Source organism: Lepisma saccharinum, chromosome 18, assembly GCF_977018435.1.
Source record: "Lepisma saccharinum chromosome 18, izLepSacc3.1, whole genome shotgun sequence".
Taxonomy (NCBI): Eukaryota; Metazoa; Arthropoda; class Insecta; order Zygentoma; family Lepismatidae; genus Lepisma; species Lepisma saccharinum.
In genome coordinates, this window is record NC_139246.1 from 15,651,314 (window position 1) to 15,677,534 (window position 26,221).

Sequence of the window (26,221 nt, forward strand, 5' to 3'; positions counted from 1 at the left end):
CTGCAAGCAGAAGACGCTCGCAAGCGAAGGTGCTGCCAGTGTTTCCGTGGGGCACCGCTCTATTCACTTGGCTTACGGCAAGAAAACGAAGTGCACACACTTTCTCTTCTATACGCTCTGGTAAAAGTATAAATTTTACACATACAATTTCATTTTAGTCTCGGCAATTTGTCAGTTATTGTAAGGGCTTTGCAGGAACATGTGAACTGCAAACTGAAGGAGAGTTTTTTGAGGGGCAACACTATTATGGAGGAATTATGCCTGGCGTGACCCCCTGGAAAATAAATACTGTGACGTTCACTAGTCAATCATTTGCACGATTACATTTCGTTAATAAATATTTCGAATTATAACGCGAAGGTGAAGATACAACTTCTATGGGTCTATATATTAGTGAAATAACTGAGCAATATGCAGTTCACTATTATCTATTTTCAATTTCATTACATCCATTGCTACATCAGAGGGGGCCACTCCGCGACTTGCACGTTATTGGCTAGAGCTTGTGACGTCACCAAGCGGACACGAGAGGAAGAAAGCTATGCGTAGAATGTAGCAGATGGCCCATGAAACGCTGTGTTTTCATGCATCTTTTGATATTATACACCAAAGCTGTTAATTTAATTTGACAACAAGAGATCAAATACGCGATAGAAGAATACACTTATTCCGAAACAATGCATAGTTTATTTTTCATACATTATATGCGTGATATCTTGTCCCTGTAGGATGTAGTCCACTGCCAGCTTTTTCTTTCCAGCTAACCTATTGCATTTATTTTAAATGTCTAATTCTAAGGAAAGTTCTTGTCCGGGCATATTCTGATATGACTTTTTACTGAATATCCTGGAATTTCCCTTTAATATTTTTACGCTACTTTTCAGATTCTCCAGTTGATCGCCACGATGAGGATAAATTTGTTTCTGTTATTTAGTGTCTTCTTCCACTTTTGGCTAATCGCGACGAACAGGATGAGTGATGATTAGTTTAAATTGATGAAGGGACACTCGCAGCAGGCACGTATCCAAGGGGGAGCTTAGGGGACTCGAACCCCCGAAAGTTTGCGGTTTACAATAGTTAAAATGAGGTTTTTGGTTTCTTGTGGTGTGAAATAAAATAACGTGACGATAATTTAAGGAGAGAAATAATTATCGAGTCAAGCACGTATGCAAGGTGGGAATCAGGGGGCTCCAGCACCCCATTCAGGAAATTACGCTACATAAAATTAGGTTCATGGCTTCATAAATAATGTGATGATAATTTGAGATAAATAGTTTTCGAGCCAAGACACAGAATGTTCTATAACCCTGTTATTGTTAATAGCGCGCACCCAAGGTGAGATCAGGGGGCTAGAGCCCCCCATAATTTTTTTCAGTTTACATTACATAAAATTAGTTATTTTTATTTATTTTTTATTTGATTTATTTTATTTTACTTCGCGTTTTGTTCCTCTTAGCTAATTTACGAAGATGGGAATGAGTGATGAAATGATGAAAATGATAAATGGACATTTACATACAGCCATGGCTGAGCGGGATTCGAACCCGGGACCCTTGGCGTCGCAGCGCGATGTGCTAACCACTCAGCCACAGGATCCGGCAAAATTAGGTTTTTGTTTTCTTGAGTAGTGTGCCGATAATATATAAGGAGAAAAATACTTACCAAGGCAACATGGAGAATGTTCTATAAGCTTGCGCTTTCGGTGTTGTCGCAACACTATACAAAGACTTATCAGCATTTGGAAGCTACAAACGTAGCGCCACACGTAGGACGATTCATTGTAATTTTTTAATCTCTGGAAAACGCGAGAGGGAACGTTCTTGAATAAGAGAAGGAGTCGAACTACTGGCAACATTAACGAATCGTTTTATCTGTGGAACGTTCTAGAATATAATGAGGTTAAAATACGCGGCTTCAATTTCCAGGTTGATCTGTACAACAGAATCGGTTAATGAGTATTCAAAGGTAAGTGTGATAGTTCATACAGTCTATTGGTGGCTTTATAAGATCTAGTGATTCGAAAATGAAAAGGACTAAATACCATAAAGTAACGAAGTCTACTACTAGTTCCAGTTGGGGTCCAAAGCTGAAGACATTAACGACAGCGGAATTTCCGGAGCCTCAGTGTAGTGCTAGTTCGGGTCGAGGGCCAAAGAGATCGAAGGTCTCTCTCTAAAGTGAATATTTAAGCAGTAACGGGTATTGGAGCGGTTAATTAAAAAAGAAATAATCTGCACAGATCAACTGAAAATCAAAGTTTTGAGTGATGAGTTAGTTGTGCCCGGACCAAATTTTCCCAGAATTTTAGAAGGGGAGGATAATGCATACAATTTTTGGTGGTCAGTCCTTATTTTGCCATCTTTTCCTCTCTTTGACGTTCATTTTTTTAAGGAATGCTTGGTCAAATTGGGTTATGACCTCACCAACCCTCCCTTGGGCACGTCACTGGAGATAAGTGAGTAAGCATTTAATCATATTGGGAGAAGAAACACTAGATGTGTTGGTTTCGGAAGGGTTTTCATTGTGAATTAATTGTTTCGAACTGTATTCGAGAAGACTTACTTTGTTTTGTGCCAATATATGACAAGACTGCGGAAGTTGTGACAGACAATTGTGAACACTTGCGAATGCTTAGGCCTCAATATGAATAATTTGGTGAGTTTCGGCTTTTATAAGAACTGTAAACATGGGAGGACAAGACACAGTAGTAGTGTTCAGGCTCGAATCAGAGAGAAATATCCGAGAAATTTCTGCGTCCAGTTCGCAGCCCACAGTTTGAGTCTCGCGTTGTCGAGTGGATTGTCCATCCCGTGCGTGTGTAACAGCTTCGTAGAAACACTCGAAGACGCCATAGATGTTTTGATGTCTGATGATAAGAAATGGACAAGCACACATACTGAGATGGTTCCGGCACACAATGTTAATGCATGGAAACAGAGGAGTTGAGTGGTAAAAAATGTTCCGATTTCACGTTCTGAATAATTTGGCAGCCTTGAATAGTGGCGACGATTTTGGGGATAGTTGCTCCCCATTTTTTTGCCTTCACACTATGACCTCTTTATGCTAACCCTTGTATACCAAGGTAAGAGAAAGTAAACTTTTCTTGCACCCCCCACTCCCGTTTTGAAGCCAATTGCCACCATTGGACTTAAACATACAATTGTGAGGTTCTATCTATACCCCTTAAAAATATGGTGTTTAGTCCCCCACGAAAGGAATTCCTGGATACATGCCTGACTCGCAGAGAACACCTATGCCCATGCTGGGGTTTGAACCGGGAACTTCGGAGGCGAAATCAAAAGTCGACCACTTAACGCCTCCCCCCCCCCCCCACACACACACAAAGAATTCCTGGCTACGGGCCTGATTGAATAGCTTCTTTGGTCATTATTTACATGACAGCTCTTCTCATTGATTGACGAGAAGATTGAAAGGATGTGCAGAGGAGAAACGCCTGTCCTGTAAGTCGTACATTATATTTTCAGCACAATTTCTCAACAAACGCACATAAAGTAAAGTAACAGTGCAATTGTTAATTAGTGTTCGCTACCTACGAGATGTTCAAAGTATTATTTTCGCGGACGATGTTTCAACTTCAAAGCTAATAAATCTTATCTTGCACTCAATATTCAATGAAGAAATACTTAGAAACTGAGTTCCGATTGTGTAAAGGTTTTTGAAAGTTGCATACGTGATGATACGGAAGGCGAGTGTGGAAGATAAGGCCGGAGGCGCAACCACAAATTTTTATCTGGAGGGAGAAAGTACCAGGATAAACGTACCAATAATAATAATAGTAATAATAATAACATTAATAATGGCATTATTATTACTAGTGGTAGTAGTAGTAGTATCAAAGACGTTATTATCCTCATAAATTACGCAAAAGGGAGGTAGATGTCTGTGCTAAAGCATTTATTTGGAACAAACGATTTGAAATATTTTTTCAACACCAGAAATTTTACATTAGCTAATAATTGAAAACAAGCACACAAACTGTATTTTTGAATGGCAGAAAATGAATGATAAATGCATGCCTAAGATATTTTATTGTACATATAACATGTAAAACTTTCATATGTTTTACACATATGCAACATGGAGCGACATAAAATAAGAAAATACATATGCAAGATGCTAACACTAAATTATGTACGTATTCAAAGTTTTTTTCATTACATATATACAAAACATATTATTTAAATACATCACATTACAAAAAACAATTATATTGCGAGCGAAGCGAGAAAGAAAATTTTTTGATCCAATTTTTGCAATTTAAAACAATATTGATTTAATAAGGAACAAATAATATCACATGGCGCCAAGGCATTCTCTCTTTCACATTTTTTTTTTTTAAATTAGATTATTTGGCGCCCATGGCCGACTCCCGACGCCCCCCAGCTACGTCTCTGAACTTGACGAGACTGAGAAAAGCTGGCACTGCAAGCAAAGCGAGCAAGAAAATTTTACGAAATGTATTTTTATTTGTATAAAATTTGAAATAAAAGGGGGCAATTTCTCCTCTGTGCCCCCTGCAGGTGCCTTTGGCCATCAATGTTTGCCCCCCCTAGAATTGACTTCCGTCGAAGGTTGGGGACAATGCCCCTGCCCTCCCCTGTGGTTGCACCACTGAGTAAGTCCGAAATTTGGAGGAACAAATTGAATCAATCCTGCTACAACAACTTTTTGGGAAGCGATGATCGCTTTATTCCAGGCGATTTTCTTCTATTATTATTGCACGTGGCAAGAGCACAAACAGGTTGATTTGTTCTCATTCTACCGGCATTCAAGAAAAAGTGTGTATAAGTAAATAATCGACCCATTTATTTCAAGCTTCCGTATACGATAACGAAGTAAGTTCCATTCTGTCCTCTTAATGACGTCATAGCGCGCACAGAATCATGGGAGAAAATCTCGGAACCTCGGGAATGGCCTACCTTATAAAGGTACCTTGTTGCTACATAGTGACTATTGATTCTCGTTGCTATAGCAACGTTAGAATTCCAAAAATTACCTAATTTATACAGCGTATAGCGCAATAAATAACACAAAGCATAATTGACGTTGTACAAAGTAGTTATTATACATTTTTTAACTGTTATTTGAAAGTGACTTCTATAATATGAAATTAATAATTTCAATAAACATATAATTATATTGTGCGGATTCACAGGACCGTCACAATACTTTGTTTATCTTCTTGCAAAGTTATAATATAAAATATTCAGATTGTGTACCATTGTTGGATAGAAAAGTACGTAAGGTGTATATATATTGGGAAATGAACTTGATTTCTTATCAAACCTCGGTTCTTTATTTCCCGCCGTGTCTCTAATAGAGAACACTGTAAGAATAGATGCGATATTTGATATTGTGCTCCGCAACTACAGTAGTGAAGTTTCTTTTTCCCAACCTTGCAAAGTGGGGCATTCCAACGAACAAGGCCAGGTTCGAATTCGCATTATGCAGACTACTGTTTCTCTTATAGGTCTTTTCTACTCTTACAGCGGACGCCATATATGCTGGCAAGGGAAGTAGGGAGCGGGGAAGCGATCAATCCAGTGTGATAAGAAACACAGCAGCCTGTAGAACGAGGTGCGCGCTGCACCTGCCCTCCTGGACCTTGTAACTCTCAGCGCCACCGCTGTTGTCTGGCTGGTCTGCGGCGTTTTACCTGTTACCCACTTCCCTTGCCAGCATGAGGGCCGCCCGCCGTAAGAGTAGAAATGACCTATAGTAGTTTATTCTGATGGAACCATGGATGAATTTGACCTACTTGTGCGTACAATTTACATTCTGTAGTTTTATTTAATTTTTATGTGTGCCAATAACACTGATGAACAAATTTAAACTTTTTTTTGATCCTTTGAACGAAAATAGGTGATTATTTATAATTTGACCCCGCTGAATCCAAATCTGAAAGTATAAATGCTGTATCACCTATCGTTTTCTCTGGATTTTCATATTTTGTTTTTCATAAAAATTTAATTCCCTTTGTAATAATACATCAAAATTTGAAATTATTTTTGTTTGTTTGCTCATGAAATAAGATTTAAATATTGAAGTGAATAACTATGAAATATAAAATATATATATATATATATATATATATATATATATATATATATATATATATATATATATATATAGGACCGATTTTGACTGTACAATTAAGAAATTTCATGCAAAAAAAGGGGGAAAAAACACATTTTTACTCACATTTTCAAAATTTCTTTCTTGAACTCTACCGTTTGTAATTGCCACCAGAAACCTCTTCCTTGAGGTTCCAACAGTAGCCTGCTAACATGTTCTGTACCGATTTTCCTGCATATCGTTTCTCCATGACAGAAATATCCTGGTGAAATCTCTCGCCGCATTCGTCACTAACCATGCCCAAGTTAGGGGGGAAAAAGTCCAAATGCGAATGTAAAAAGTGAATTTTCAAGGACATATTGCACCCCATGCGCTGATAACACTTCAACAAGTTCATAACAAGTTTCTTGTATGTAGTTGTCAGATTGCACATTTCCAAGAAAATTACAGCATACTTGTCTGAAAGCTAACCATGCGCATTTCTCTTTTTCTGTTAGCAATTCCACAAAGTTGTCATCATGAATGATCTCACGGATTTGCGGCCCAATAAATATGCCTTCTTTTAACTTACTATCACTGAGTTTAGGAAAAAAAATTCTCAATTACGCAAAACTCTCACCGTGTTTATCCAAAGCCTTAACAAAATTTTTCATCAGCCCTAACTTTATATGCAACGGTGGTAACAAAATCTTGTCATTCTCAAGTAGAGGGTGATGCCTAACACTCTTCTCTCCAGGAATTAAGTTTTTTCGTATGGGCCAATCCACAATGTTGTAATGTTTATCTTTTGCCCAGCTGTCCCATTCGCAAAGAAAGCAACAAAATTTTGTAAACCCAGACTGCATGCCTAACAGTATAACAATCATTTTGAGGTCTCCGCATATCTGCCAACAATATTTTTCATAATTTATCACTTTTAATATTGTATCCATATTTTCATATGTTTCCTTCATGGTGGAAGAATAGGCAAGGGGTACTGATGGGTATATATTCCCATTATGCAACAATACTACTTTTAAACTATTCTTAGATGAATCTAAAAATAGTCTCCACTCCGTTTGGGTTGTGACTCCTTCCAAGTTCTTGCAGAAGGCCTTCTACATCATTGCAGTAAGTTAACTCATTACTAACAGAAAAAATGTGTCAGTGATTGTTGGTTTTTCCGTTATGACACCTTAACACCATCTTGTAATAAATTCCACCCTCGGAGACGAGAACCTAATAATTCCGCTTGAACTTTAGAAAGGTTGAGGTCTCTGACTAGATCATTTAGTTCGGATTGGGAAATAAAGTGAGGTATATTTGGATCAGGAAAATTTGGATCGGTGTTTGAATATGAGGGTCCAGGTTCGTCATCTGCAGAAGCACTGATTGGTTCTGTTTCATCCACTGTCCATTTTTCAGGAGGCTTAGGCATTGGTATAAAATCATGACTCATAGGTTTTTTGGCTGAAGGAACATCAGTATAAAATATAGAATGTTTTGATTTTGAACTATATCCCACTATGTTTGTTAAACAGAAGTAACAATCCGTAGTATGATCTTTCTGTTCTGTCCATATTACAGGGCTTCCGAAGGGCATTGATTTGTGAGTGCCATTAAGCCAACCACGTAAAGTTTGCGAACAATTACAACAAATGTTACCTGGTGCCCAGCTTTTTCCCCGTCTACTTTACTTCCAAAATTCAACTCCTATGCTTTTTTCACTATAGGAGTGATAGTATTTCTCTGTGACTTCGGAGTAAATTCCCCGCAAACATAACAAAACAAGTTCGGGTTATTCACACATTTGCGTGACATGGCGAACTCATTAATTGAGTTATAGTAATATATTTCTTTAAAAAACAATTATGAATGCTCTGATCGTTTTGTTAAAATACAACTTACACTTCTCTTCACTATACACAATATTACATTCACAATTTCACGAACATACACAAACATAAAATATGGCTACTCGTGAAGTTATCGGAAAGGAAGTTAAGACTCGACTAACCCACAAAAGAACAAATTTTAACAGAGAAACAGGAAATTACTCTACTACCAGATGTTCTCTCCACGAAATATTAAGTGCCAGTCATAAACACACAAGGTTACTAAAAGGTTCTTATCCAATTGCTAGGAACCAAACGTTAAGCCGTATGCGGAGACCTGAAACCATAAAATTATAAAATGTGGGTGTTCTTCAAAAACTTTAGGTGATACAGGAAAACGGATGCGATATTCGTTATCAGCACATCTGAATACATAAAGATCACTTAGTTTTATTTAAAGGAGTATTTCAGTGTTTATCAGTGTAATTTTTTTGTTTATTTTCCGTGTCACCCTTGATAGTAAATCTGTAAAGGGCCTTTTTCTATGTCTGGTTCGTGTAATAATCTACTAGATCATGGGTGTGTACAACAGAGTGGCAAAAATATTGTAATTCATTACTTCGATTTTGGTTACTTATCGTCGCTTTTCTGCCACTTTTGGCCAATCGCGAGGATGAATGATGATATGATAAAATTGATGAAGGAATACTCTCAACGGACACCTATGCCGGGCCCGGGACCTCTACAATCGTAGAGCGTTGTGCTAACAACTCCGCCAATCAACACTTAACAAAAAAAAGAAACAGTTTTCAGCGACCAAGGGCGTTAAGTAGTCGACTTTGGACCTCACCATTCAAGTTCCCGCATTCCAGTCCAAATCAAACTGATATGTGTTCTTTGTTGTTGGCCCTTCATCGGCTTCATTTAATCATTACTCATCTTCATCGTCATGATTAGCCAAAAGGGGCAGAAAATTGACTCTACGTAACAAACAAATACACAATAACCCTACGTTGTTGTTGATGGGTCTGTGTTTTACTTATCTTACGTCAATCGCGGCGATCATGATGAACGATGAGATGATGCAGATGAAGGAACTGTATCAGTTCATAACTTACATACAACTCGAACATGGGTCAATTTGATTCGTATAGCAGAAGGAGATCAACTGATGTTGTTAATGAATGGATTCTATAACGCCAAATTACCAAATAACTCTCTAGCCTTCTTAAACCCGAAGGTTTATGGCTGCAGCAACACAAGCCTTCCATCTGTCCCTATCTTGGGCAAGATCAATCCAAACTTTTCGATTCTTACCAATTTACTTTAGGTCCATCTCAACGTTATCCCTCTACTTCGTCTTGACCTTCCTACAGGCCTCTTACCATCAGGTTTCCCAACAAGAATCCTGTAAACTCTTCTTTCCTCTCCCATTCGTGCCACGTGGCCTGCCCACATAAGTCTTCTTGATTTAATTATTCTAATAATATCTGGACATGAATACAAATTATGCCTAATTACCATTCTTTTGTTTTAATATTGACGCAATCGGTTTTGTATGTGTCAACAATGATAAATAATTGCAGTAATTTAGTCATATTCAGAAAACTTTCGATGGTGACAGGCCACCTCAAGTCTCTTTCTTGATTGTTAAAAAAAATCCAATCAAAGACAGCGTCTTTGAAAATTTACTACATTCTTTTTCTAATGAACTGAATTGCAATGGGCAATCGATGATAATTTCCCCCTGAAATCTGATTGAAGTTGAAATGCGCAACAGGATGAGTTTCTTTCTTTGTTTGTTAATGCTTTGTAGGCGAGAATAATGGATGTTGGCAAATGTGTCTGTTACCTGTCTTCCCGATTCACGAGGAATGATAAATGTATCAATTTGTTTCCTTCCATTACCGCTTGTATATTTCTCGCAAGACATCCGCGCTTTCTAGGTTTGAAGAAGACTCAAAGACATATTATGAATTTATCGATCAACGGAGTGCAAGACCAAAGACAAGCATGCGTAGATTCGCAATGCGTGGGCGCACAGCAAGGTGTGAAACAAGCGTGCGTTTTAGTTATAGTAACACTTCAGTTGCGGTGACACTATGAAATATTATTTTCTTCCGTAACTGTTCTGAAACGCGTACCTTGACGTAGACGCAGAAATATATTTGTGTTAAGCGTGATCATCTAAACTACGTAGAATTAGTGTGAAGTTGGAAATGGATTTCGATTTTAAAAAAGGTTTCAGCGGTGTTGATTGCCTGAACATGATTCTTTGTCAGAACTTTGAGAAAGATATCATTCGCTTTTGAAGGAAGCTCCTGTGAAGTTTGGGTTTTCTAAATAAAGTAACCCTTACCTGGTAAGATTTGTCTATTTTGTGCTTGGAGGACGCTGTTATTTGGAATCAAATCAAGGTCGTATAAGATTGCTTGGTAAAAGTTCAACACTTTCTGTTCCTTGTTGGATAATGCTATTGTTCGCATCGGAAGCAAACTACTAGTAAGTCTGAATTCCCTGAAGCAAGATTTGCGTAGGTAAAAACTGTTCAAAGTTTTCCGTTGCATTTTGAGACTGCTGTTGTTCGCATTGAAAACAAGGTCTTAGCACTTTTGGACTGTATGAAACAAAGTTTGCTCCGTGTGTTATAGAACATTTTTCAAGGTTGGCTTCATATTTGTTGTAAAACATTTCTGTTGCACATGGGGAATGTCATTGTTCGCATCGGAAGAAAACCTAGAGTTAGTCTGATTTGCCTGAAACAAGATTTACTAAGTTTTCCTTTCACTTGGGGAATGATTTGGTTTGCATTGGCAACAATGTCCTAGCAAGTTTTATTTTGTCTGAAAGAAAGTTTGTTTTGAAAAGGTTGTAAAGTGTTCTCAGTTATATTTGAGAACGCTATCGTTCGCGTTGCAAACATAGTTGCGTAAATTGTCTCAAAACATTTTGACATGTATACATTCGTACAGATCAGTAGCTTTTGAAGAAAGAATATGCCTCTTCAATATTTCTAGAAAGTTTGCTCACGAATTCGGGAAATTTTTGGCTCCCATTCAAACAAAAACAACATTATAAATTGAGATATTTAACTTGGTAAAATATACTTCTGTTTTAAAATTGGATCGAATCCAAAGATCCGAAGTGAGGTGCACATAAATCAGAGAGTTTGTTCAAATATGAATCCAAAAATGGACACTTTCTTCCGTAGATCAACATGGAGCATAGAAGAACCACTTAAGTATTTGATCTACAAGGCAGCAGTCGTAGGAATGTGGAGTCCATGTCGCTTGGATGAGAAGCGGATTAATATCAATTGTTTGTGGCGTCTATATAGTTTCGTGGTTTCGGTCAACTTTTGTACATTCTTTATTTTCACCATGGTCGATTTTATCCTAAAATATGGCAATATTCTTGGGATGATCTTCAATTTACTATCTACCTTATTCACTTTTCAAGCTACGTTCAAGTTAATATACATGTTTTGGGGGAGGCGACAGCTTTTAAAGATCATGGGGGTGTGCAATGAAATGGGGAACTTGCCCTTCTTTCATGAGTTTCACAGGGAAAGTATTCGTAAAATGGAAAATAACTTCAAGAAAACCTACTACTTTTACGCTATCGTTTGTTACATTGCAGCAATAGCGTGGACAACGGTTCCTTTTATTCTTCAAGACAAATCCCAATGGCAACAGGCACTGGCTTCGTGGTACCCATTCGATTACCATTCGTCTCCCGGGTACGAAATCTCAATGGCGTACCAGGTTTGTTTAGCCTTCATGCTTGCAACAGTGTACATGACTTGTGACGGGTGTTTCGTGGTTCTCTTTATGTTTGTCCAATCAGAATTTACATTCCTGAAGCTTGCCATTATTCAAACATTGCAAGACACTGAATCGAAAGATTATTTGAATACAAGAAGGGAGAGCTCTAGATTGAACCACAGGAGATTCTTGTCTCAACTTGTCAAGGATGTTCGCGGCAGCATTTCTCCCTATGATGAGATTCTGTCTGATTTCAAAGAACGCCAGAATAAGCCCACAATAAAGAACAGTTCCAGTCAGAGGGAGAAGAATATGGAAGAATGGATTCAAGCTCATCAGGCAACACTAAGGTAATTCGTATCATGTTCTGTAATAATTATTCATGGAATTGAATGCCTTGATGAAAAACACAAACACTTTTCACTTTCTTAACCTATTAGTTTCATCGTTTTACAGGATAAGATTCCCACGAGTCATAGTATAGTACCACTTCCCGAAGCTTTTGCGAAGAGTTTAATCAAGGTTATTAGAAGTTTAGAGGTTGGACAGATGGTTGTTTTCTTCGTAATGATGTAACGACAGTTAGATGTAAATTTATGCAAGAAACAAATACGAAATATATGCGCTAGTATTGCACTCTGCAGACAGAAGAAAATGTCAGAATCTGAACACAGAAATCGAGTACACAAATGCGCATTTCCTGATGTAAGATGCTTTCGGGTACTTATTAAGCATAACATGAAATAAGAACGTTTGCACGATGTTTAAAATGAGCAATAAGAATTTTTTAAAGAAATATTTTACAATATAAACACAAACTATAAGACAAATAGTACACTCTACAATGCTATTTGGTGAAATATTGTACATCACTTTATGAGCACAAAGCATAAAGATCAAAAAAGATTCGTGCCTAAAAGTACTTTTGTATGTGATGGAATGGAACAGAATGCGACACTTTGCATAGTGATTGTACCTTTGGGTCTGACTAAAAAATACCAAATTACTTCAGAGTAAAGTATTAAGTAATAACTTTTAACCAGTATCGGTTAGCTCCCTAGAATTTGTAACTGAAATCTTTAGCCCTCACTTATTTCAGGCTAGCGCCGTCACTGTTAGGCTGGCAATCGAGGATTTGTTTTTTCAGGGGATGCAAGCAAGACTACCCCCCCCCCCTTCCCCACGCTGCTTCAGTTTGATGATATCGTGTTCCTGCAATGAACCGTGCTAGTTTCACTTGTAATTGTTAATCTAGTGTATAATTATAGGTCGGCAATCATTTTCCATCTCCCGTTTCTTCCCTGCTGGACATGGTAGCATTTATTCATCTACTTTTCTTCTTTTCTTGGTGCATTCGCCCTCTACCCCCTCTGGCACCGTAATTGTTTATACCCCTTTGAAAATGCAATTTCGCCGCACCATCACCACGACTCCCGTTGAAAAAACTCCTGGACAAGCAAGAGTATTAATTAATTAATTAATTAATAGCAAATCTGAATTACCCAAAAAGAAGAGTTCTTTGAATTAAAAACACACTGGATCAAATAGATCTTGAATAATCAAAACCTACATATTTGTTTGCATCCTGCATATGCTTGATTGCACTTGGATATTTATGTTATCTTTTCAAGTTACACAGCGTGAAGCAGGAATCTGCATTTCTACAAGTTTCCCTTTATTAGTTTTAACTGAGACCTGGATATCAGATCGGAAACAACGCAAGAACTTCCAGTTTTCTGTTGCAAGAAACTTCGTGTAAGACACTTTTAGCGATTCGACATCGTAACCTTGAAAAACTTTAATGTGAAAGTTTGGAAGCATTAGTAGACTTTTCCAAACTTCAAAACAGGTTTTTGCAGCACATTCGCGTGACTATTGACGTTTTTGCTAGTGCTAATGATACAGCAACTCTTATCGATGTATTTAATTGCTTTCTTTGAGATAAAGTGCCTAAGATGTAATCTCATTTTTCTTGCCTTCACTGTGAACACCTTAGGAACTTATGCACAAGAAATGTACATGTCTTCATTGAAGTGATAAGTTCAGTTCGTTGGAAGTATGATTTAATGTGCATGCACTTCGATGGCTCCTAAGATACCATACCTATCCACAGAACAGATTACTCTGTAGTCTGTACGTATATTGGAAACTACTACCGTGGAAAAATTTCGATGTTTTTTGTTGTTTTTAGATCGGAGGTTCAAGGTCATGCAGCCTTTCTACTTTCTTTTCATACTCTCCGGGCAGAGCTAGGTTTCATCAGTGTTGCCAGTGTATAAATATTTTCTTATATCATTTATTTCTTTATGCACTCAAATGTAAAACTCCGTTATCAAGCCTCTTAAATGTACGAGTATATACACATTTTCAAGTTACAAATGTACACTCACCGGCAATAAAAATGTGACACCTAGATCGTGTTATGCGTTATGTGTGTTGCCTAACTCTATGGAGATGACTGGATTTTAATAGCAAAATTTCAATATCAAGTTCTGTTACAGACTTGGAGTTCGGCAACACACGTAACGCCATGGCGAGAAGCGAGTATCTGATGATCTAAGCGTCCCCTTTTTATTACCGGTGAGTGCACATCTGTACCACACAGATTATTACCTTGGTAGATAAGGATCGTCCTGCTGAGTGTCTTTCATTAATACAAAAGCATATCGTAAAGAATATATGCGTGTGTGGTAAGAACTTGATAACATTATGGAAAATAGTAAACATAGTGACCATTCATCCTACGGAGTCTCTGCTTGCATGGTATTGTGTCCAAAGTGTACATATCATCGCTTTTAGTATGATGAAACTATGACAAAAAAATATGACTCTGTCAACAATGAATCTGCCCATGATTCCATACATAATGGACAAAAATGCTTTTTTTTTTCGAAATGAACTAGGAAAACATTACCACACTGTGTTCCGGGAAGCTGTGGAGTAAGCAATCGAAAACATGTCTTCTGCGCAAATAGGACTCCAGAAGGCTCAACCCATGATAGCGTGAGAGGGGAAACCGCAGCTGCAGCTACCAGACGTTTGCAGTAGGGTCCGCTGCTTTGCTCCGCCCACTCACTTTCTCCCCTTCTCTACCGTTATGCGCGTCCTTGCTTCATAGATTCCCGAGACAGTGTGTAACAAAAATTGTTTCTTGATAATGTTTCATTTTCCCATAACTTCAGTTACTTGTTGGCGCACCTCTTACACGTCCACATTTATCTTGTTCCATCATCCTGTTACCTACTGCGCTTATTTTGCCAATTTTTTCTGGGTATTTTTCATTTATATCAACGAAATAATATCTCGATTGTTTATGAAACAATTAATACTTGTATCTAAGAAACGATAGTTGTGGAAAACACAAGTTTTATATTCGATTAGATTTCCAAGTTTTGATGCGTTTGTTTAATTTGATACAGCTCCTGAAGTATAGAAAAAAAAAGGTAAGCGACGGTCGTTTAAAACTTTAAATTCTAACTGTAATGAGGCATTTTAATTGATATTCTAATGCACAGTATAAAATGGCTTTTGTTCTATTTCTCAAGTATTGAGTTGCATATTTTTGACGGCACACTTACTCACTTTAAGTGCATCAAGTGCAATTCTGCTACATAAAGCACTAGTAACCTCCGTGGCGGAGTGGTTAGCACAGCGCGCTACGACACCATGGGTGGATTCGAATCCCGGCCCTGTGAGTGTTCCTTAATCAGCTTAATCACATCGTCACTCATCCTCATCATCGCGATTAGCCAAAAGTGGCAGAAAAGTGAGGTGAAATAAAGCAAATCGACCAATCACTAGTCTCTTCCCAACATAAGAAATTTTGCAACTTTTATCTTTCCCTGGCACTTGTTGAGCTACATTCGCTGTTACATGAGATGAGTGATTTCTGTGTATTGCGTGTGGCGTAACTGTAAGGAACCAATAGTCGAGTCGGTTCTCACCGTGGGTTCGCAGGGGTCAAGATGGGCAGAAGCCCAGAGAAGCAAGTTTCGGGAGTGTGTAAAGTTTTTATCTTTATTTTCGTCTTGATGTAAGTAGACATCGCCTTGTGATTCGCTTGCTAATAATTGAAAATTAAAAAACTGAGTACACACAATCAGGAAACAATTCAAATATTGTAAAATTGACTTCAAAGTGTCAATTAATATCCAGTTGGAGATGCAAGAAAATTTTAATGTTACACAAAAATACGAAATATAACATACCGTATCTCATGGTATCGCATTGTGCTTTTAAGGGTTAAGTGGTAAAAAAAAATATACCGGGTGATCCGTTTGAGATGTCAGAAAAGTAAACCTTTAAACATAAGAGAGGTTAATGTACGTATCTGTGAGCAGTTTGTTGAATACAAGCACAAAGGATGTACGTTTCGAATGAGTGGAGGTTTACTGACTTCAGCTGCGTGGCGGCAGTAAGATGCATGGAATACTCGAAAATTTTGCATACCGTACGACATACTGTGTGCGCTGTTGTGCCGAGATCACCACCTTTGTTACCCTGCACATTAGCGCCACCCTGTGGCTGAAGTCTGTAAACCTCCACTCATTCGAAACTTACATCCTTTCTGCTTATATTACAACAAACTGCTCGGAGATACATACATTAACCTTTTGTGTATCAAAGTTTACTTTTCTGACATCTCAAACGGATCACCCGGTATATATTTTCAAGATACTATATACGAGGGATGATCGAAAAAAAAGGTTACAAATCCTATTATGGCGTATGCGTAGCTGGAAGATCAACACACCTGATGATGGAGGGGACTTAACACTAGTCCTCGATGTAATCACCTTTTTGTTCAAGCACTTGTCACGGTTTTCCATACCGGTTGCACAGAAATCAGAGTCAAGTTTTCGTAGCCACCGCGAGGCAGCTCTTTTGACATCATCACATGTCAGATAATGGTGGCCACTCAACCAAATGGTAGTCCCAGCTCAGCTGATATTGATCGTAATGTTCTTCTTCTGTCCTCACGAATACACTCATCCACAAGAGCACAGTTCACGTCAGTGGTTGAGGTACTGTGTCTACCGCTGTGTCCAGGGTTGTCATTAACAATACTGGTCTGTCCCTCTTTGAAGGCACGACACCACTTCGCTACATGTTGCTTTGAAATTGTCCCCTCCCCAATCTGCCTATGAATGTCAGCAGGTGTAGTATTTTTGGCCCACAGGAACCGCACCACTGCCCTCACTTCTACTCTTGACCAATTTTCTAGACGAGTCACCATTTTAAATGTCCGCTTCTCGGGTATACATGGTCAGAATTTGAAGGCCTCAAATCCGCAACAAGACAAACATGTTATTAATTTACACATACATTTTCGTTACGTTACAGTGAATAAAACAAAAGTTACATGCTTTGTAACCTTTTTTCCGATCATCCCTCGTATATACGCGTCGCGTATTGGTAATCGAGGGGTTCTAGGTTCGATACCCGGTGGAGGAACATATGGTTCGGGTATCACCTTAAACTGTAGTTCTAGTTCCAATTAGCCTATCTGTGCATAAAGTGAACTTAAAAACTGAAACTTGCATGTATTGTATGAAGCGTCCTCCAATTTTTTCGATTCTTTGTATTTGAATGGGGTCTGCAGTCTCATACGCGTATAGTGATACGATTTACAAAATATGTGTTAGTGAGGGTGACATATTTATCCACAAAGAATATCTTAGTTCGACGTTTAAGATCGAAGGCAAAAATCCTATCACTTTCCACAACACACTTTTCTTTTTAATTGTACCATCAAATTCACTACGATAAACTAGCGATTTTTAACTTTTTCAAAATCTGACACTTCTTTCAGACTCAATTTACGCCACAATAACTTTGCGTGTGCGGCCCTTGGTTATATATTCTGTTTGCGGGAAGAGGCGAAATTTCTCTTTGCAAAAAACTGAAATATTGCTTCCGACGGCATGTTCTTTTATTAGGTTCACCATGATTCATGCATAAAAAGCAAGCCGCTTTCTATGTTTACGCGCTGCGACATCCATCTGTTTCCTCCTCTGACACCGTTGCTTTTATGCTAATGGCACTACGCGATCAATCAAGCATTGAATGAAAATTAATAGCGGGTGTAATACATAGGTTGCTGCAATGGGAATATCTTCGCTCAATCACACTTCGCGACAACGGTGTCTAATCCTGAACTAAATTAACTTGGAGTACGCAGGATGGAAATCTACTATGACGGGGGGGGGGGCGCCCCCTCTCTCTCTCCAAAATTGTGTGAACAAGCGATTCTGTGTGTAATTATGACTGTGGTATGGATACAACGAATAGCGTGTAATGTTACCCTTTGTAAATTTACCTAGATAACGCCAGTGCCATTGTGCCGTATTGTTATGCGTGTTAATATTATCGGATCGGTTTATTTATGCACTTCGTATACTATCAGACACTGATTTATCTACAGGGTGGTGCGAAAGTCTTATTACTCTCTGCAGAACAAGTTATAAAGTTTGCCGATCCAGAAAGTTCCACCATTTTCGTGACACAAAATAATACTTCCCTCTCCATGTCTTGTGGTCAGTGGCTGCGATTAGGGGGGGGGGGAGCGAGGAGGGCAGTTGACCCCTCACTTTTGGGGAGTTTGTCATCGCACTGTAGCATCTTAATGCTCTAAGCCTTGTTTTCCAAGAGAAAGTAAATTGTACCCCCGCACCCCCTAGTTTTGGCACCCAATCGCAGATACTGCTTGTGCTAAATTACGTAGACAACCCTTATCAAGTTCAACTGTTTATTTGAAGTCACGCTGCACTTCCCTTATTCTTTTACCAGTCTGTGGACGTTGATGTATCCATATTCGTGCAACGGAACGTTCTTCAACACCATAATATTGATTGCGTCAGCCATCTGAAAGCAAAAAAGAGAAAGTATTAGTTCCACTGTGATAACCACCTTGGACAAGACCTTTAAACCACCCTGCACTTGCGTAGGCGCCGACTCCATGGGGCTTGGGGGGCTCGAGCCCCTCCAATGTTAACGTGATGGGGCATAGCACCCCAAATAATTTTGCTTAAGAGGATCTAATGTATTATTTTGCTTCTCTTGTAAAGTTTACTCTGAATTGTGCCACATGAACTTAACTTTAAATACACATTTAAAATGTTCTAGAACATCAACTTTGGGGGCTGAGACAAGACCATCTTGAGGTTCAGGCCGCAGCGCTCAGTCAAGACGTCATCATCTGGAGGCGATCGTCTTAACGGTCGTGTAAACCGAATGTCGTGTAAACCCAATGTCGTGTTTTTATCGTAGAGAATAGATATAATTATTTCATTTATGATGTGAAATTTTGACATTTACCCTACCGACGAATGTAGTTAGAAGAAAATAGTAGAATATTGAATATTTACACTAAAATTTTCATTCAGGAAGTCACTATGATCATCACAAAAATTCCTACCATAGCACAAAGAAAGAGTTGAAAACCGTTAGAAACTTCCTGGCGGGAAAATTTAAACATTGCATTTCTTTGAAAAATATTATCCGGAATATTTGTCAGCTACAGAAAACTCGTTACAGCTTTTGTATGTAAAAATCAATGGATTAAATCAAAACCCCGCATGTTAGGTTGACAGTAAACTTGCCAAGATACCTAATCAATTCAATTTTCTTTAACTTTACCCAAACTTAATCAACCAGATAATGCAGATATTCTGTGTAGCTAAGCTATACAATCTCAATACAAAAACTTAATTTCTATAACCTCTTGGCAAATGCGAAAGAAATTCGTACAAGGGCAATGTTACATTTATGTGAATATAGAATAAGGACTAAACCTAAATCACTTGTCACATTGTAATTTCAACCCTTTTGACTTTATTGAACGAAAGATAAACAAATTGAATCTTTTCATTGTCGTTAGTAAGATCTGTGACAGACTTTCAACATTTTCATTGAAAAAAAAAATATATTAATATTTCAATCATAGCGTTCATTTGGAAAATAAACATTTGGAATATTTCCTTAGTTAGTGAATTATGAAACATCATCTCTGATTTAATAATCAAAATTACTAACATCGAGGCTTCACAAATATAAAAAATAAAATAACAGTTCACATGAAACAATTTTATAAAATTTATTACACTTGTAGTTCATATTAACATAGCTAGGCAATAAAATGCTTTCTGTGTAAAACATTTGTGTTTGAAACATAAGTAATATATTCTTGGATAATTTTACACACGAATATTTCATCGAAGTTCTTGTTACACATCGTACCCTTGTATTTGAATTCATAACATATCTTCCATTAGCTTCCGATTAGCCTAAAGAAGTATAATAGCGGAGTAAAATAAGAATGTAAATGTACACATGTATCAATTTGGCCCAGTTGTATAGCTTTCTTTCATTAAGCATATTTTGAAACTGAAAATTTGTGTAAATTATATGAATATGTTCTCGAATGCTTGCATAACATTTACACTCACAAACTGCTTTGGTAGACATGACCGTAATAAAGTATTTTAAACGTTGACTAAATCTTAAAGCAAATTATTTTGCAATCATAAGCAACAACGCATCTTAACATTAATCTTAACGTTGTAATTCAGGGTAAATTATTTGATATTTCTAAAAAAAATGTTGACAAAAGATAAAACTTGACCAAATACGAGAGTATATTAGATGCCTATTCCGGACACATGAAATCTTTACATCATGAACTACAGGGTGGGAAATAACCTTTTGCTAGGGGTCCACAGTAAAAACTAACAACAATTAAGAAATTATGGTAATACCAAATGTTTAGTACGAGAATTGTGGTTACAAAAACAAAATTAAAAGTTAGTATGTCCGCCGATTGTTTCTCTCACAGCACGAAGACGATCAGGGTAGGAGCTCAGAAGATTCGCAAACAGTCCGTATTCCATTCCATGTCACGGAGGTCTTGTTCCAGATGTGCAAGGAGTGTTGCTCGGGAATAGCGGTCCGGTCCGTGTTCCACTATCATCAAGGACTCAACTGTGTCCTTCAGAATAGCCCCCAAGTGCTCCGCTGCATTCAGGTCCGGTGATGCACCCGGCCATTCAGAACTGCTGAAGAAGTCAATGCCACTTCGCCGAAGAAGGTCTTGCTTGGGTAGCATTTGCCTTGAAGCAAGGTGCTTTGTCGTGAACTAACTTTTAATTTTGTTTTTGTAACCACAATTGTCGTAGTAAACATTTGGTATTACCATAATTTCTTAATTGTTGTTACTTTTTCCTGCAGACCCCTAGCAAAAGGTTATTTCCCACCCTGTATTTCTGTTATTTATAAGTATAAAACCTTTGTTACTCAACTTGTATTTTTTTCGTAGGGACCGAATCACATGGAATTGCCCTACACATTTCTCATTTTCAGCAACATCTTGAAGACACGTGAATGTTACTCTTACCTCTTCCATCATAATTGCCTCTGCAATTGAGCACACACACACAACACTTATACAACATACCTTTTGTACATTCAAGCATATTTACGTGTCATGTAAACTCGAATACAGTTCATCAATTTTCATTGCAATTCCATATTTACTAAAAGGGTCCAACATTGATTCCCAAGAAGCAAATCAAACATGGCTGCTATCTCGCCTACAGTTGCTGACGCTTAGTCACGTGACCAGAGCAAGCCATCAGGCTTTCAGATAGAGAAGGTAATGGCTGAGACCGCTAAACCATCAACTTTGGGGGGGGGGGCTATGACCAGAGACAGCAAAATACATGACTTATTACTATATGCTAAGTATATAATTATGAGTATTGTTAACATTTTTACTAAAAAGAGTTTCAAGAGAAGATGTGCATGAACTAGGAGAGTGGATGGGATGTTCGGGCTACAAATGGCTCTCACATGACAGAACGAGATCATTGATATATTAGAGAGATCTGTTTTGCGCTCCGTGGTAGCAGATATTAAAAGTCGATAATAGTTTGCTATTATGGTTGACGAAACTTGTGACATATCCATCCGTGAACAATTGACATGCTGCATTCGAACTGTGAATGAAAATTTTGATATTTTTGAGGAATTCATGGTCTTTTACGAGATTCCGAAAACTGAGGCCAAAACTTAAAAAAGTGAGGGAGTGAGTCATTCATTAATTTATTTCAGTCATCAGAGCCCCCCAATAATTTTGACAAGTCGGCGCCCCTGCATAGTACTGCTTTTGACTCATCGCGAAGATGAGGATGAGTGATGATATGACAAAATTGATGAACGGACACTCGCAGAAAACACACAGGCCGGGATTCGAACCCGGGATTGCTGGATTTCCACATACGGAAAAAGCAGAGCGAGAGCGGGACAAAAGTCGCTGGTTCCCGCGCACTGTGTGGCAACGTCAACCGGGCTGCGTTGCCAAGTTCGAGCGTCAGACAGACCTCCGTCATCCCTGATCTTTCTAGCGAATACTGTCGGCCAGATATCGTTTGACAATTGTATTTTTTGTTTATGATACAAAGATAAGTTCCATCTAAATACATAACACATTAACAACAATTTATACAGGGTGTTCCGTTCAAATCTCCCTAATTTCAATTAATTACTGTGAACTAAGTACGATGAATTGTGAAATAACTGTAACACCAAATGAAAGACCAGATCTTTAAGTTTTGTTTTCATGAATTGAAGTTGTCCGTTTGCTCACTACGCAGCGCCACAGTCGCATAAATAAAAAATGGCGACTGTTCAACAACGCGCGCAGGCAGTCGTGTGGTATGCTGAGACAAAATCTGTGATTGCAACGCAACGAAATTTCAGATGAGTGTACGGAGGAGTTGCACCTGATGCTAAATCAATTAGGCTGTGGTTTAGTAAGTTTCTAACAACCGGCAGTGTCCTAAAACAATCTGGTGGAGCTCGCCGTCGTGTGTCGGAGGAAAAGGTGGAAGACATTCGAGGGGGGGGGGGGTTCAGAGAAGCCCGAGTAAATCCATCCGCCAGGCATCTAGGCAATTCATGTGTTTCCGACTCCAGTTAATAACATCCTCGAGTTACGAACCCGCATACGTGATACGATTACAACAGTAACAGGAGACATGTTGGAGAGAACATGGCAAGAAGTTGAATATTGTTCATGCTACCAATGGGGCACATGTGGAGGTGTATTAGTGTGTGGAAAATAAAATTTACGAGTTTTTCTTCGATTTTCTGAAATTTCATTGCTCGATCATTCATACTTTCTTTTCTACGATTAATTGAAAATAGGGAGATTTTAACGGAACACCCGGTATGAATAACAAGATTGATTGATTTGGTTTATTTTTGGCCAATCACGGTGAGAATTAATGATGTCATGATGAAATTGATGAAGGGAAAAATAACACCCATGCCCAGGTCGAGATTCGAACGCGGGCCCCCTGGCGTCGTAGGTCGCTGCGATAACCACTCCGCCACCAAGGTCAGGGAAGTCTATATTAACTGTATGCTACTTCTCTTCCAGGCTTGCCGATGACGTGAACAATGTGGCATCCCCTGTTGTTACAATCGTATTCCTCGCAGATGGACTCGTGTTATGCCTTCTGGCATTCATGGCTACCAGGGTATGTATACGTTGTAAATTTGTAATGTATTTCCATACAGAGTGATCCAAAAAGTAACCAAAGGTTTTAAGTAACAGTATTCTGTTATCTGTTTTGGACTACCCTGTATAACAAACGAACGTGCCTCAAAATTTATGTAGCATAATAAGGATGTACTGCTAACACTGTTTCCTCTGAAAAGTTTCAAGGAAGCTTGAACAAGTTTATTGAATAAGGCTGTTAAATTGAAGTGACGTAAGAGATTTACATCATGTTGTTGGTAAAAATGGCCGTAATTTAGATTTCTATTCAAGAATCATCATTTAGTAACAGTTCTATAGTTATAGTGATGGTTGTTAGAAACAAATGATTTGATTTGATTTGAATTTTAAATTTTGGGTGCGTCAGCACTAAGGCAATTTTGCACCCGTCACATTATACGGGGTCCAGTCCCTTATCGTTACACATCACAACTCTAACGTTGCATAACTAAAATCATAAAATATTAAAATCTTCTGACTTTCGTTAAAAGCAGAAGCTGTAAAGGAGCACTCAGCACAAATAAGGACAAAACACAGGACGACACAAACAAAATTATACTGGCTATGGGGCCAGTCGCCAGAGCCTCGTTAGTCTGCAGTCCAGGGTGTACTACGTGGAAGTGAGGTTGACTATTGGGTGCACTACGTGGAAGGAGCACCCCTTACACCCCTAGAAACAAATGAATGGGCAGAATATATTCTATATATTGAAGCAATCACATTTAAAATATCCCTAAATGCTACACAAAACGGATAAATGTTTAGGATAAAATGTTATTATTGCGGTGGGGGGCGGGGGAGTAGACGAGCTGTGCCATTCTCCTTTATTGGTTCAATATAATACTACACAGGCATCCAATGTGGTCGTTTCAGTTTATGCTCAGGTAGGCTAAATAGTTATGTACGAGCAGTACGACGCCAGAGGTCCCGGGTTCTAATCCCAGCCTGGCCATCAGTATTTTTGTGTGTAATTACATTCATCAGTATTATCACTCATCCTCGAAATTAGTCAAAAGTGACAGAAAGCAAAGCAAAATAACCAAAATCAATCATTCAAGCAATACCCAAGTTTTACCTTAATGGGCGATGTATTTTATTTATGATATTTGAAGGTGTAATAACTGTTAAAGTAGATAAATATCTAGAAAACGGATATTTTTTTATTTGTATTCACAAGACTTCTAGAGTAGGCTCCAATTTGATCAGACCTAACTTTCTTTGGTATGTATCCCAATTGATATCTTATTTTCATCTCATAAGAGAATATATCCATATAGATAACTGTAATTAAACACACTAATTGATCTGATCAATGAGGGTGTTACGTACCGGGAAAACCTTGTGAATATAAATAAAAATTGTAGTTATTAATAGGAATTGAAATATTATCAAAAGCAAGAACAGGAGGTGTTGAGATTTCAGGAGGTTTTGTCTCTTCTCAGATCCATCTCTATTCGTGAAACATGCCCATAAACAGTAGCACAATATGGCAGAAAATGTGCTACACGCTACACTAATCTGTTGGTATGTGACACTAGCGCCGTGTAATAGATATATTAAAAAATAGTTGAAAAGCTGCAGCCATCTATCGGATGTAGTGCGTACTTTAACACAAGAAACAAGAGTAAAAACATTTCAAGATAAAAATTCATTAATTATTTTTCGGTAAAATAATATGATAGTTGAAAATCTGAAACCGTGAACTGCAAGAAAAGTATTCTCTCAGTGCTACGGTAGAACTAAAAGTTTTCTGTAGTCTGGTTCTTGATATAATTATGAACATAAAAATATTTTTAAGCTTTGCGAAACACGTTTGAGAAAAATATCGTGCAAAGATTGAACAGGATATAATACAATGTTAGAAACCGGAACTTATTTGGTGCAGCCAACAGCAACTATGATAGTACGCAAATTGTCCATGAGATTCAATAAATGAAACAGCCGAGCTTCGTGACTGAGTGATTAGCACAGCTCGCTACGACGCCAGGGGTCTCAGGTTCGAATCCAGGCATGGGTGAGTGAGTGAGTGTCCCTTCATCAGTTTCATCACGTCATCACTCATTGTCGCGATTAGCCAAAAGTTGCAGAAAAGCAAAGTAAAATAAGTTATTTAAAATAACCAAATCAATCAATAAATAAATGAAACAATTGCACGAATAAGAATAGGACAACTTCAAGTCCAACCCCTACAGATATATAGAACAAAGAAGGAAAAATAACAAAAATAACGATGAACAATTTGCCTACTGTTATCTTTGCGGCTAATTGTGCAGTCATGTACATGGACTGTTACGACTGTATTGACTTTTAATTGAATCATTAGAACTTATAAAAGCCAGTGAGTGAACACCTACGTTAGTAGTCAGGCAAAAATATTCTACTCAGTCTGGGACGAGAGGGTTGGTTTAGGAATAAGTTTCATACTCAACGGATGTTGGAATTTGGGTTCGTATTTTCAAATATATGTATTCGTACTTATGCAAGTTAATTTAAAGAAATTTACTAAATCAAGTTTATATTTTCAATGATTGCCATGTGGCTTTTTTCTTACAGGTCAAGGATGCGGTGTCCGTTATGTCCCTCTTAGTCTACTTCGTATTGATACTTGTTCAAGTGTATATCTATTGTCTGTGTGGGGACAAAGTGAAAAACGAGGTAAGCCATCACCATTTACTACTTACCATAGCTTTGTAAGTAAGTTTTAAATGCCTCGGTAGGGTGCGTTACTGTGCTATTAGTTCAGCCTTATCCAGAATAGATGGCGATAGTGGAATGCAATGCTCTCATAGTTAGCGAGAAAGTCACTAGTGGAGTTGGTACTGCCCTCCGAATAATAGTATAAAATCAAGGATTTCCCAGTGTCGTCAACTCTAGCGAGAAGTCGCTAAATCTGGCGGATTTGTATTGCTAGCTGGCGACAAAAGATGTGAAGAAGTGACGAGCGACTTTTCTGGCTACTTCGTGTGCTCTTTAACGACTAATCTGGAGAA

General features: G+C 38.2%; 1 protein-coding gene across 1 annotated transcript in view; it reads left to right on the top strand.

Moving 5' to 3' along the window:
* Positions 1 to 26,221, top strand: part of LOC146002678 (odorant receptor coreceptor-like) — a 55,513-nt gene that overhangs the window by 16,309 nt on the left and 12,983 nt on the right. The window contains exons 2-3 of the mRNA XM_083140641.1: positions 23,112 to 23,211; positions 25,785 to 25,886. Coding sequence (XP_082996767.1) covers positions 23,112 to 23,211; positions 25,785 to 25,886 — 202 coding nt within the window. The remainder of the gene's footprint in view (positions 1 to 23,111; positions 23,212 to 25,784; positions 25,887 to 26,221) is intronic.